A 15,187-nucleotide genomic window follows, 5' to 3' on the forward strand; every position below is an offset into this window, starting at 1 on the left:
GCAGAGCCGCACTCCACATAGTGAATAATGGAGCCTCCAGCACCGACCTCCACCCGCAGAGCCGCACTCCACATAGAGAATAATGGAGCCTCCAGCACCGACCTCCACCCCCAGAACCGCACTCCACATAGAGAATAATGGAGCCTCCAGCACCGACCTCCACCCGTAGAGCCGCACTCCACATAGAGAATAATGGGGCCTCCAGCACCGACCTCCACCCGCAGAGCCGCACTCCACATAGAGAATAATGGAGCCTCCAGCACCAACCTCCACCCGAAGAGCCGCACTCCACATAGGGAATAATGGAGCCTCCAGCACCGACCTCCACCCACAGAGCCGCACTCCACATAGAGAATAATGGAGCCTCCAGCACCGACCTCCACCTGCACAGCCGCACTCCACATAGAGAATAATGGGGCCTCCAGCACCGACCTCCACCCGCACTCCACATAGAGAATAATGGAGCCTCCAGCACCGACCTCCACCCACAGAGCCGCACTCCACATAGAGAATAATGGAGCCTCCAGCACCGACCTCGACCCACAGAGCCGCACTCCACATAGAGAATAATGGAGCCTCCAGCACCGACCTCCACCCACAGAGCCGCACTCCACATAGAGAATAATGGAGCCTCTAACACCTACCTCCACCCGCAGAGCCGCACTCCACATAGAGAATAATGGAGCCTCCAGCACCGACCTCCACCCTCACTCCACATAGAGAATAATGGAGCCTCCAGCACCGACCTCCACCCGCAGAGCCGCACTCCACATAGAGAATAATGGAGCCTCCAGCACCGACCTCCACCCGCAGAGCCGCACTCCACATAGAGAATAATGGAGCCTTCAGCACTGACCTCCACCCGCAGAGCCGCACTCCACATAGAGAATAATGGAGCCTCCAGCACCGACCTCCACATAGAGAATAATGGAGCCTCCAGCACCGACCTCCACCCACAGAGCCGCACTCCACATAGAGAATAATGGAGCCTCCAGCACCGACCTCCACCCACAGAGCCGCACTCCACATAGAGAATAATGGAGCCTCCAGCACCGACCTCCACCCACAGAGCCGCACTCCACATAGAGAATAATGGAGCCTCCAACACGTACCTCCACCCGCAGAGCCGCACTCCACATAGAGAATAATGGAGCCTCCAGCACCGACCTCCACCCTCACTCCACATAGAGAATAATGGAGCCTCCAGCACTGACCTCCACCAGTAGAGCCGCACTCCACATAGAGAATAATGGAGCCTCCAGCACTGACCTCCACCAGTAGAGCCGCACTCCACATAGAGAATAATGGAGCCTCCAGCACCGACCTCCACCCGCAGAGCCGCACTCCACATAGAGAATAATGGAGCCTCCAGCACCGACCTCCACCCGCAGAGCCGCACTCCACATAGAGAATAATGGGGCCCCCAGCACCGACCTCCACCCGCAGAGCCGCACTCCACATAGAGAATAATGGAGCCTTCAGCACTGACCTCCACCCGCAGAGCCGCACTCCACATAGAGAATAATGGAGCCTCCAGCACCGACCTCCACCCGCAGAGCCGCACTCCACATAGAGAATAATGGAGCCTTCAGCACCGATCTCCACCCGTAGAGCAGCACTCCACATAGAGAATAATGGAGCCTCCAGCACCGACCTCCACCCGCACTCCACATTTAGAATAATGGAGCCTCCAGCACCGACCTCCACCCGCAGAGCCGCACTCCACATAGAGAATAAATGGGCCTCCAGCACCGACCTCCACCCGCAGAGCCACACTCCACATAGAGAATAATTGAGCCTCCAGCACCGACCTCCACCCGCAGAGCCACACTCCACATAGAGAATAATGGAGCCTCCAGCACCGACCTCCACCCCCAGAACCGCACTCCACATAGAGAATAATGGAGCCTCAAGCACCGACCTTCACCCACAGAGCCGCACTCCACATAGAGAATAATGGAGCCTCCAGCACCGACCTCCACCCACAGAGCCGCACTCCACATAGAGAATAATGGAACCTCCAGCACCGATCTCCACCCGCAGAGCCGCACTCCACATAGAGAATAATGGAACCTCCAGCACCGACCTCCACCCGCAGAGCCGCACTCCACATAGAGAATAATGGAGCCTCCAGCACCGAGCTCCACCCGCAGAGCCACACTCCACATAGAGAATAATGGAGCCTCCAGTACCGACCTCCACCCGCAGAGCCGCACTCCACATAGAGAATAATGGAGCCTCCAGCACCGACCTCCACCCGCAGAGCCGCACTCCACATAGAGAATAATGGAGCCTCCAGCACCGACCTCCACCCGCAGAGCCGCACTCCACATAGAGAATAATGGAGCCTCCAGCACCGACCTCCACCCCCAGAACCGCACTCCTCATAGAGAATAATGGAGCCTCCAGCACCGACCTCCACCCGCAGAGCCACACTCCACATAGAGAATAATGGAGCCTCCAGCACCGACCTCCACCCGCAGAGCCGCACTCCACATAGAGAATAATGGAGCCTCCAGCACCGACCTCCACCCCCAGAACCGCACTCCTCATAGAGAATAATGGAGCCTCCAGCACCGACCTCCACCCGCAGAGCCGCACTCCACATAGAGAATAATGGAGCCTCAGGCACCGACCTCCACCCCCAGAACCGCACTCCACATAGAGAATAATGGGGCCTCCAGCACCTACCTCCACCCGCACTCCACATAGAGAATAATGGAGCCTCAGGCACCGACCTCCACCCGCAGAGCCGCACTCCACATAGAGAATAATGGAGCCTCAGGCACCGACCTCCACCCGCAGAGCCGCACTCCACAGAGAATAATGGAGCCTCGGGCACCGACCTCCACCCGCAGAGCCGCACTCCACATAGAGAATAATGGAGCCTCCAGCACCGACCTCCACCCCCAGAACCGCACTCCACATAGAGAATAATGGAGCCTCCAGCGCCGACCTCCACCCGCAGAGCCACACTCCACATAGAGAATAATGGAGCCTCAGGCACCGACCTCCACCCGCAGAGCCGCACTCCACATAGAGAATAATGGAGCCTCAGGCACCGACCTTCACCCACAGAGCCGCACTCCACATAGAGAATAATGGAGCCTCCAGCACCGACCTCCACCCACAGAGCCACACTCCACATAGAGAATAATGGAGCCTCAGGCACCGACCTCCACCCGCAGAGCCGCACTCCACATAGAGAATAATGGAGCCTCAGGCACCGACCTTCACCCACAGAGCCGCACTCCACATAGAGAATAATGGAGCCTCCAGCACCGACCTCCACCCACAGAGCCGCACTCCACATAGAGAATAATGGAACCTCCAGCACCGATCTCCACCCGCAGAGCCGCACTCCACATAGAGAATAATGGAACCTCCAGCACCGACCTCCACCCGCAGAGCCGCACTCCACATAGAGAATAATGGAGCCTCCAGCACCGACCTCCACCCGCAGAGCCACACTCCACATAGAGAATAATGGAGCCTCCAGTACCGACCTCCACCCGCAGAGCCGCACTCCACATAGAGAATAATGGAGCCTCCAGCACCGACCTCCACCCGCAGAGCCGCACTCCACATAGAGAATAATGGAGCCTCCAGCACCGACCTCCACCCGCAGAGCCGCACTCCACATAGAGAATAATGGAGCCTCCAGCACCGACCTCCACCCCCAGAACCGCACTCCTCATAGAGAATAATGGAGCCTCCAGCACCGACCTCCACCCGCAGAGCCACACTCCACATAGAGAATAATGGAGCCTCCAGCACCGACCTCCACCCGCAGAGCCGCACTCCACATAGAGAATAATGGAGCCTCCAGCACCGACCTCCACCCCCAGAACCGCACTCCTCATAGAGAATAATGGAGCCTCCAGCACCGACCTCCACCCGCAGAGCCGCACTCCACATAGAGAATAATGGAGCCTCAGGCACCGACCTCCACCCCCAGAACCGCACTCCACATAGAGAATAATGGGGCCTCCAGCACCTACCTCCACCCGCACTCCACATAGAGAATAATGGAGCCTCAGGCACCGACCTCCACCCGCAGAGCCGCACTCCACATAGAGAATAATGGAGCCTCAGGCACCGACCTCCACCCGCAGAGCCGCACTCCACAGAGAATAATGGAGCCTCGGGCACCGACCTCCACCCGCAGAGCCACACTCCACATAGAGAATAATGGAGCCTCCGGCACCGACCTCCACCCGCAGAGCCGCACTCCACATAGAGAATAATGGAGCCTCCGGCACCAACCTCCACCCGCAGAGCCGCACTCCACATAGAGAATAATGGAGCCTCCGGCACCTACCTCCACCCGCAGAGCCACACTCCACATAGAGAATAATGGAGCCTCCGGCACCGACCTCCACCCGCAGAGCAGCACTCCACATAGAGAATAATGGAGCCTCCGGCACCGACCTCCACCCGCAGAGCAGCACTCCACATAGAGAATAATGGAGCCTCCCTCACCGACCTCCACCCGCAGAACCACTCTCCACAGAGAATAATGGAGCCTCCAGCACCGACCTCCAGCCACAGAGGCACACTCCACATAGAGAATAATGGAGCCTCCGGCACCAACCTCCACCCGCAGAGCCGCACTCCACATAGAGAATAATGGAGCCTCAGGCACCGACCTCCACCCGCAGAGCCGCACTCCACATAGAGAATAATGGAGCCTCCAGCACCGACCTCCACCCCCAGAGCCGCCCTCCACATAGAGAATAATGGAGCCTTCGGCACCGACCTCCACCCCCAGAGCAGCACTCCACATACAGAATAATGGAGCCTCCAGCACCGAGCTCCACATAGAGTATAATGGAGCCTCCAGCACCGACCTCCACCCGCACTCCACATAGAGAATAATGGAGCCTCCAGCACCGACCTCCACCCACAGAGCCGCACTCCACATAGAGAATAATGGAGCCTCCAGCATCGACCTCCACCCACAGAGCCGCACTCCACATAGAGAATAATGGAGCCTCCAGCACCGACCTCCACCCGCAGAGCCGCACTCCACATAGAGAATAATGGGGCCTCCAGCACCGACCTCCACATAGAGAATAATGGAGCCTCCAGCACCGACCTCCACCCGCACTCCACATAGAGAATAATGGAGCCTCCAGCACCGACCTCCACCCACAGAGCCGCACTCCACATAGAGAATAATGGAGCCTCCAGCACCGACCTCCACCCGCAGAGCCGCACTCCACATAGAGAATAATGGAGCCTCCAGCACCGACCTCCACCCGCAGAGCCGCACTCCACATAGAGAATAATGGAGCCTCCAGCACCTACCTCCACCCGCAGAGCTGCACTCCACATAGAGAATAATGGAGCCTCCAGCACCGACCTCCACCCGCACTCCACATAGAGAATAATGGGGCCTCCAGCACCGACCTCCACATAGAGAATAATGGAGCCTCCAGCACCGACCTCCACCCGCACTCCACATAGAGAATAATGGAGCCTCCAGCACCGACCTCCACCCACAGAGCCGCACTCCACATAGAGAATAATGGAGCCTCCAACACCTACCTCCACCCACAGAGCCGCACTCCACATAGAGAATAATGGGGCCTCCAGCACCGACCTCCACCCGCACTCCACATTTAGAATAATGGAGCCTCCAGCACCGACCTCCACCCGCACTCCACATAGAGAATAATGGAGCCTCCAGCACCGACCTCCACCCACAGAGCCGCACTCCACATAGAGAATAATGGAGCCTCCAACACCTACCTCCACCCACAGAGCCGCACTCCACATAGAGAATAATGGAGCTTCCAGCGCCGACCTCCACCCGCAGAGCCACACTCCACATAGAGAATAATGGAACCTCAGGCACCGACCTCCACCCGCAGAGCCGCACTCCACATAGAGAATAATGGAGCCTCAGGCACCGACCTCCACCCGCAGAGCCGCACTCCACATAGAGAATAATGGGGCCTCCAGCACCGACCTCCACCCGCAGAGCCGCACTTCACATAGAGAATAATGGAGCCTCCAGCACCGACCTCCACCCGCAGAGCCGCACTCCACATAGAGAATGGAGCCTCCAGCACCGACCTCCACCCGCAGAGCCGCACTCCACATAGAGAATAATGGAGCCTCCATCACCGACCTCCACCCGCACTCCACATAGAGAATAATGGAGCCTCCAGCACCGACCTCCACCCCCAGAACCGCACTCCTCATAGAGAATAATGGAGCCTCCAGCACCGACCTCCACCCGCAGAGCCGCACTCCTCATAGAGAATAATGGAGCCTCCAGCACCGACCTCCACCCGCCCGCAGAGCCACACTCCACATAGAGAATAATGGAGCCTCCAGCACCGACCTCCACCCGCAGAGCCGCACTCCACATAGAGAATGGAGCCTCCAGCACCGACCTCCACCCGCAGAGCCGCACTCCACATAGAGAATAATGGAGCCTCCATCACCGACCTCCACCCGCACTCCACATAGAGAATAATGGAGCCTCCAGCACCGACCTCCACCCCCAGAACCGCACTCCTCATAGAGAATAATGGAGCCTCCAGCACCGACCTCCACCCGCAGAGCCGCACTCCTCATAGAGAATAATGGAGCCTCCAGCACCGACCTCCACCCGCCCGCAGAGCCACACTCCACATAGAGAATAATGGAGCCTCCAGCGCCGACCTCCACCCGCAGAGCCACACTCCACATAGAGAATAATGGAGCCTCAGGCACCGACCTCCACCCGCAGAGCCGCACTCCACATAGAGAATAATGGAGCCTCAGGCACCGACCTCCACCCGCAGAGCCGCACTCCACATAGAGAATAATGGAGCCTCCATCACCGACCTCCACCCGCACTCCACATAGAGAATAATGGAGCCTCCAGCACCAACCTCCAGCCGCAGAACCGCACTCCACATAGAGAATAATGGAGCCTCCAGCACCGACCTCCACCCGCAGAGCCACACACCACATAGAAAATAATGGAGCCTCCAGCACCGACCTCCACCCCCAGAGCCGCCCTCCACATAGAGAATAATGGAGCCTTCGGCACCAACCTCCACCCCCAGAGCCGCACTCCACAGAGGATAATGGAGCCTCCAGCGTCGACCTCCACCCCCAGAACCGCACTCCACATAGAGAATAATGGAGCCTCCAGCACCGACCTCCACCCGCAGAGCCGCACTCCACATAGAGAATAATGGAGCCTCCAGCACCTACCTCCACCCGCAGAGCCGCACTCCACATAGTGAATAATGGAGCCTCCAGCACCGAGCTCCACCCGCAGAGCTGCACTCCACATAGAGAATAATGGAGCCTCCAGCACCGACCTCCACCCCCAGAACCGCACTCCACATAGAGAATAATGGAGCCTCCAGCACCGACCTCCACCCGTAGAGCCGCACTCCACATAGAGAATGGGGCCTCCAGCACCGACCTCCACCCGCAGAGCCGCACTCCACATAGAGAATAATGGAGCCTCCAGCACCGACCTCCACCCGAAGAGCCGCACTCCACATAGGGAATAATGGAGCCTCCAGCACCGACCTCCACCCACAGAGCTGCACTCCACATAGAGAATAATGGAGCCTCCAGCACCGACCTCCACTCGCAGAGCCGCACTCCACATAGAGAATAATGGAGCCTCCAGCACCGACCTCCACCCGCAGAGCCGCACTCCACATAGAGAATAATGGAGCCTCCAGCACCGACCTCCACCTGCACAGCCGCACTCCACATAGAGAATAATGGGGCCTCCAGCACCGACCTCCACCCGCACTCCACATAGAGAATAATGGAGCCTCCAGCACCGACCTCCACCCACAGAGCCGCACTCCACATAGAGAATAATGGAGCCTCCAGCACCGACCTCGACCCACAGAGCCGCACTCCACATAGAGAATAATGGAGCCTCCAGCACCGACCTCCACCCACAGAGCCGCACTCCACATAGAGAATAATGGAGCCTCCAGCACCGACCTCCACCCACAGAGCCGCACTCCACATAGAGAATAATGGAGCCTCCAGCACCGACCTCCACCCACAGAGCCGCACTCCACATAGAGAATAATGGAGCCTCCAACACCTACCTCCACCCGCAGAGCCGCACTCCACATAGAGAATAATGGAGCCTCCAGCACCGACCTCCACCCTCACTCCACATAGAGAATAATGGAGCCTCCAGCACCGACCTCCACCCGCAGAGCCGCACTCCACATAGAGAATAATGGAGACTCCAGCACCGACCTCCACCCGCAGAGCCGCACTCCACATAGAGAATAATGGAGCCTCCAGCACCGACCTCCACCCGCAGAGCCGCACTCCACATAGAGAATAATGGAGCCTCCAGCACCGACCTCCACATAGAGAATAATGGAGCCTCCAGCACCGACCTCCACCCACAGAGCCGCACTCCACATAGAGAATAATGGAGACTCCAGCACCGACCTCCACCCGCAGAGCCGCACTCCACATAGAGAATAATGGAGCCTCCAGCACCGACCTCCACATAGAGAATAATGGAGCCTCCAGCACCGACCTCCACCCACAGAGCCGCACTCCACATAGAGAATAATGGAGCCTCCAGCACCGACCTCCACCCACAGAGCCGCACTCCACATAGAGAATAATGGAGCCTCCAGCACCGACCTCCACCCACAGAGCCGCACTCCACATAGAGAATAATGGAGCCTCCAACACCTACCTCCACCCGCAGAGCCGCACTCCACATAGAGAATAATGGAGCCTCCAGCACCGACCTCCACCCTCACTCCACATAGAGAATAATGGAGCCTCCAGCACTGACCTCCACCAGTAGAGCCGCACTCCACATAGAGAATAATGGAGCCTCCAGCACCGACCTCCACCCGCAGAGCCGCACTCCACATAGAGAATAATGGAGCCTCCAGCATCGACCTCCACCCGCAGAGCCGCACTCCACATAGAGAATAATGGAGCCTTCAGCACTGACCTCCACCCGCAGAGCCGCACTCCACATAGAGAATAATGGAGCCTCAGGCACCGACCTCCACCCGCAGAGCCGCACTCCACATAGAGAATAATGGAGCCTCAGGCACCGACCTCCACCCGCAGAGCCGCACTCCACATAGGGAATAATGGGGCCTCCAGCACCGACCTCCACCCGCACTCCACATTTAGAATAATGGAGCCTCCAGCACCGACCTCCACCCGCAGAGCCGCACTCCACATAGAGAATAATGGAGCCTCCAGCACCGATCTCCACCCGTAGAGCCGCACTCCACATAGAGAATAATGGAGCCTCCAGCACCGACCTCCACCCGCAGAGCCGCACTCCACATAGTGAATAATGGAGCCTCCAGCACCGATCTCCACCCGTAGAGCCGCACTCCACATAGAGAATAATGGGGCCTCCAGCACCGACCTCCACCCGCAGAGCCGCACTCCACATAGAGAATAATGGAGCCTCCAGCACCGACCTCCACCCGCAGAGCCGCACTCCACATAGAGAATAAATGGGCCTCCAGCACCGACCTCCACCCGCAGAGCCGCACTCCACATAGAGAATAATGGAGCCTCCAGCACCGACCTCCACCCGCAGAGCCACACTCCACATAGAGAATATTGGAGCCTCCAGCACCGACCTCCACCCCCAGAACCGCACTCCACATAGAGAATAATGGAGCCTCAAGCACCGACCTTCACCCACAGAGCCGCACTCCACATAGAGAATAATGGAGCCTCCAGCACCGACCTCCACCCACAGAGCCGCACTCCACATAGAGAATAATGGAGCCTCCAGCACCGACCTCCACCCGCAGAGCCGCACTCCACATAGAGAATAATGGAGCCTTCAGCACTGACCTCCACCCGCAGAGCCGCACTCCACATAAAGAATAATGGAGCCTCCAGCACCGACCTCCACATAGAGAATAATGGAGCCTCCAGCACCGACCTCCACCCACAGAGCCGCACTCCACATAGAGAATAATGGGGCCTCCAGCACCGACCTCCACCCGCAGAGCCGCACTCCACATAGAGAATAATGGAGCCTCCAGCACCGACCTCCACCCGCAGAGCCGCACTCCACATAGAGAATAAATGGGCCTCCAGCACCGACCTCCACCCGCAGAGCCGCACTCCACATAGAGAATAATGGAGCCTCCAGCACCGACCTCCACCCGCAGAGCCACACTCCACATAGAGAATAATGGAGCCTCCAGCACCGACCTCCACCCCCAGAACCGCACTCCACATAGAGAATAATGGAGCCTCAAGCACCGACCTTCACCCACAGAGCCGCACTCCACATAGAGAATAAATGGGCCTCCAGCACCGACCTCCACCCGCAGAGCCGCACTCCACATAGAGAATAATGGAGCCTCCAGCACCGACCTCCACCCGCAGAGCCACACTCCACATAGAGAATAATGGAGCCTCCAGCACCGACCTCCACCCGCAGAGCCGCACTCCACATAGAGAATAATGGAGCCTCCAGCACCGACCTGCACCCACAGAGCCGCACTCCACATAGAGAATAATGGAGCCTCCAGCACCGACCTCCACCCACAGAGCCGCACTCCACATAGAGAATAATGGAGCCTCCAACACCTACCTCCACCCACAGAGCCGCACTCCACATAGAGAATAATGGAGCCTCCAGCACCGACCTCTACCCTCACTCCACATAGAGAATAATGGAACCTCCAGCACCGACCTCCACCCGCAGAGCCACACTCCACATAGAGAATAATGGAGCCTCCAGCACCGACCTCCACCCGCAGAGCCGCACTCCACATAGAGAATAATGGAGCCTCCAGCACCGACCTCCACCCGCAGAGCCGCACTCCACATAGAGAATAATGGAGCCTCCAGCACCGACCTCCACCCGCAGAGCCGCACTCCACATAGAGAATAATGGAGCCTCCAGCACCGACCTCCACCCCCAGAACCGCACTCCTCATAGAGAATAATGGAGCCTCCAGCACCGACCTCCACCCGCAGAGCCACACTCCACATAGAGAATAATGGAGCCTCCAGCACCGACCTCCACCCGCAGAGCTGCACTCCACATAGAGAATAATGGAGCCTCCAGCACCGACCTCCACCCCCAGAACCGCACTCCTCATAGAGAATAATGGAGCCTCCAGCACCGACCTCCACCCGCAGAGCCGCACTCCACATAGAGAATAATGGAGCCTCAGGCACCGACCTCCACCCCCAGAACCGCACTCCACATAGAGAATAATGGGGCCTCCAGCACCTACCTCCACCCGCACTCCACATAGAGAATAATGGAGCCTCAGGCACCGACCTCCACCCCCAGAACCGCACTCCACATAGAGAATAATGGGGCCTCCAGCACCTACCTCCACCCGCACTCCACATAGAGAATAATGGAGCCTCCAGCACCGACCTCCACCCGCAAAGCCGCACTCCACATAGAGAATAATGGAGCCTCAGGCACCGACCTCCACCCGCAGAGCCGCACTCCACAGAGAATAATGGAGCCTCCGGCACCGACCTCCACCCGCAGAGCCGCACTCCACATAGAGAATAATGGAGCCTCCGGCACCAACCTCCACCCGCAGAGCCGCACTCCACATAGAGAATAATGGAGCCTCCAGCACCGACCTCCACCCGCAGAGCCACACTCCACATAGAGAATAATGGAGCCTCCGGCACCGACCTCCACCCGCAGAGCAGCACTCCACATAGAGAATAATGGAGCCTCGGGCTCCGACCTCCACCCGCAGAGCAGCACTCCACATAGAGAATAATGGAGCCTCCCTCACCGACCTCCACCCGCAGAACCACTCTCCACAGAGAATAATGGAGCCTCCAGCACCGACCTCCAGCCACAGAGGCACACTCCACATAGAGAATAATGGAGCCTCCGGCACCAACCTCCACCCGCAGAGCCGCACTCCACATAGAGAATAATGGAGCCTCAGGCACCGACCTCCACCCGCAGAGCCGCACTCCACATAGAGAATAATGGAGCCTCCGGCACCGACCTCCACCCCCAGAGCCGCCCTCCACATAGAGAATAATGGAGCCTTCGGCACCGACCTCCACCCCCAGAGCCGCACTCCACATAGAGAATAATGGAGCCTCCGGCACCGACCTCCACCCCCCGAGCCGCCCTCCACATAGAGAATAATGGAGCCTCCAGCACCGACCTCCACCCGCAGAGCCGCACTCCACAGAGAATAATGGGGCCTCCAGCACCGACCTCCACCCGCAGAGCCGCACTCCACATAGAGAATAATGGAGCCTCCAGCACCGACCTCCACCCGCAGAGCCACACTCCACATAGAGAATAATGGAGCCTCCAGGACCGACCTCCACCCGCAGAGCCACACTCCACATAGAGAATAACGGAGCCTCGAGCACCGACCTCCACTCGCAGAGCCGCACTCCACATAGAGAATAATGGGGCCTTCAGCACCGACCTCCACCCGCAGAGCCGCACTCCACATAGAGAATAATGGGGCCTCCAGCCTCGACCTCCACCCACAGAGCCGCACTCCACATAGAGAATAATGAAGCCTCCAGCACCGACCTCCACCCGCAGAGCCGCACTCCACATAGAGAATAATGGAGCCTCCAGCACCGACCTCCACCCGCAGAGCCGCACTTCACATAGAGAATAATGGAGCCTCCAGCACCGACCTCCACCCCCAGAGCCGCACTCCACATAGAGAATAAAGGAGCTTCCAGCACCGACCTTCACCCGCAGAGCCGCACTCCACATAGAGAATAATGGAGCCTCCAGCACCGACCTCCACCCGCAGAGCCGCACTCCACATAGAGAATAATGGAGCCTCCAGCACCGACCTCCACCCCCAGAGCCGCACTCCACATAGAGAATAATGGAGCTTCCAGCACCGACCTCCACCCGCAGAGCCGCACTCCACATAGAGAATAATGGAGCCTCCAGCACCTACCTCCACCCGCAGAGCCGCACTCCACATAGAGAATAATGGAGCCTCCAGCACCGACCTCCACCCGCAGAGCCGCACTCCACATAGAGAATAATGGAGCCTCCAGCACCGACCTCCACCCGCAGAGCCGCACTCCACATAGAGAATAATGGAGCCTCCAGCATCGACCTCCACCCGCAGAGCCGCACTCCACATATAGAATAATGGAGCCTCCAGCACCGACCTCCACCCGCAGAGCCGCACTCCACATATAGAATAATGGAGCCTCCAGCACCTACCACGACCCGCAGAGTCGCATTCCACATATATGGCAGTTCTGTGCGCACAGGACCTGTGATGAGGTCACATGAGGGGAGGAGTCAGGGGTCACATGATCAGGGGCCTCAGTGTATGCAGGACTCTGCTGTGCTGGTTGTCATGGTGCTGGATGAGGGGAAGTTAAGTGTGAGGTCAGGAGAGGTTTACAGTGTGAATGTAGCAGAGCCGTTTGTGTACGAGGTGTACGGAGCGGAGCCATGATTATAATCAGCCTTTGGGGGATAAATGGTTTTCTATCCTTGACCTTAGAGGGATTTTTCCATCAACTGTAGTGGTGATAAGCAGCTGTGAGGGTGACATCCCTGGGGATGCCTCAACATCTGAGATGCTGTATAACAGGAAGCGCCCCCTGCGGCGCACAGGTGAGGCAGCTCATTGCTGAGGTAAAACAGTTTACCTCAGGTCTGATTTACTTGCATTTAAAACATATATTTTCTGACTTTCACGCTGCATTCGAGTGCGGGAAACACTTCCACATGGAGCAGTACGTAGAAGCCATTCCTTGACCGCATATATTTGAAGTTATCTACTGTTAAAAGTTTGTGTTTAGAGCTCGGTATGGATGTACCTTTTAGCGGGATTTTATGACTGCAGCAGGAGTGACATTTATATTTCTGTTGCCCCCATAGCCACAAATGGACACCACTTACTTGCCCCAAATGCCACAGAGTAACCAAATATATGTCCACGCATTTGAAAAGCGTATGCCTGAGAACCAAGAGTGATTCTGAGATACAACATGCCTTAGCTACCGCCAAGGATACCCTTAAATGTATTGCGGAAAAGGGCACAAAAAATCCAGTTCAGCAAGCTCAAGCCTCTCAAATCCCTGTGGGAGACTGTCTCATTTGTGGAAGGTCGCGGCTTCTTAAGGCCGGCGTCACACTAGCGAGTTTTACGGACGTAAGAGCGCAGAAACTACGTCCGTAAAACTCGCAAAAAATACGGCACAATTATTCTCTATGCCCCTGCTCCTATCTGCCGTATTTTACTGATCAGTATTATACGGCTTTCTAGGGCTGTACAAAATCGCAGCATGCTGCGTTTGTCACCGTACTGCGCAAGAAATACGCCAATGAAAGTCTATGGAAGCGTGAAAAATACGGATTACACACGGACAAGCAGTGTGACTTGCGAGAAATACGCAGCGCTGTTAGAGAGAAAAGCCGGTAATTCAGTGCGGTGTACAGTAAAATCACACTGACAGCTTACAGTAGAATAGGTAGAATAAATGTGTACACATAGAATAGGTATATATATATATATGTCAGTAGACACATATATGTATATATATTATTATTTATTCCAGCGCTATACAGCTTGAAAGCCGGTAATTCAATTACCGGCTTTTTCTTTCTCCTTCCTAAAACCCGACATGATTTGAGACCTGGTTTACATACAGTAAACCATGTCTTCTCTCCATTTTTTTTGCAGATTCCACACTACTAATGTCAGTAGAGTGTATCTGCAAAATTTGGCCGTTCTAGCTCTTAAAATAAAGGGTTAAATGGCGGAAAAAATTGGCGTGGGCTCCCGCGCAATTTTCTCCGCCAGAGTAGTAAAGCCAGTGACTGAGGGCAGATATTAATAGCCTGGAGAGGGTCCATGGTTATTGGCCCCCCCCTGGCTAAAAACACCTGCCCCCAGCCACCCCAGAACAGGCACATCTGGAAGATGCGCCTATTCTGGCACTTGGCCACTCTCTTCCCATTCCCGTGTAGCGGTGGGATATGGGGTAATGAAGGGTTAATGCCACCTTGCTATTGTAAGGTGACATTAAGCCTAATTAATAATGGAGAGGCGTCAATTATGACACCTATCCATTATTAATCCAATTGTAGTAAAGGGTTAAATAAAACACAAACACATTATTTAAAATTATTTTAATGAAATAAAAACAATGGTTGTTGGAGTATTTTATTCTACGCCCAATCCAGTCACTGAAGACC

General features: G+C 56.7%; 1 protein-coding gene across 1 annotated transcript in view; it reads right to left on the bottom strand.

The window, feature by feature from the left end:
* Window positions 1-13,241, bottom strand: part of LOC138663453 (oocyte zinc finger protein XlCOF7.1-like) — a 109,375-nt gene extending 96,134 nt beyond the window's left edge. The window contains exon 1 of the mRNA XM_069749661.1: window positions 13,199-13,241. Within this exon, the coding sequence (XP_069605762.1) occupies window positions 13,199-13,225 (27 nt within the window). The 5' untranslated portion in view covers window positions 13,226-13,241. The remainder of the gene's footprint in view (window positions 1-13,198) is intronic.
* Between the last annotated feature and the right edge of the window lie 1,946 nt (window positions 13,242-15,187).

The sequence above is a fragment of the Ranitomeya imitator genome, chromosome 2 (genome assembly GCF_032444005.1).
Source record: "Ranitomeya imitator isolate aRanImi1 chromosome 2, aRanImi1.pri, whole genome shotgun sequence".
NCBI lineage: Eukaryota > Metazoa > Chordata > Amphibia > Anura > Dendrobatidae > Ranitomeya > Ranitomeya imitator.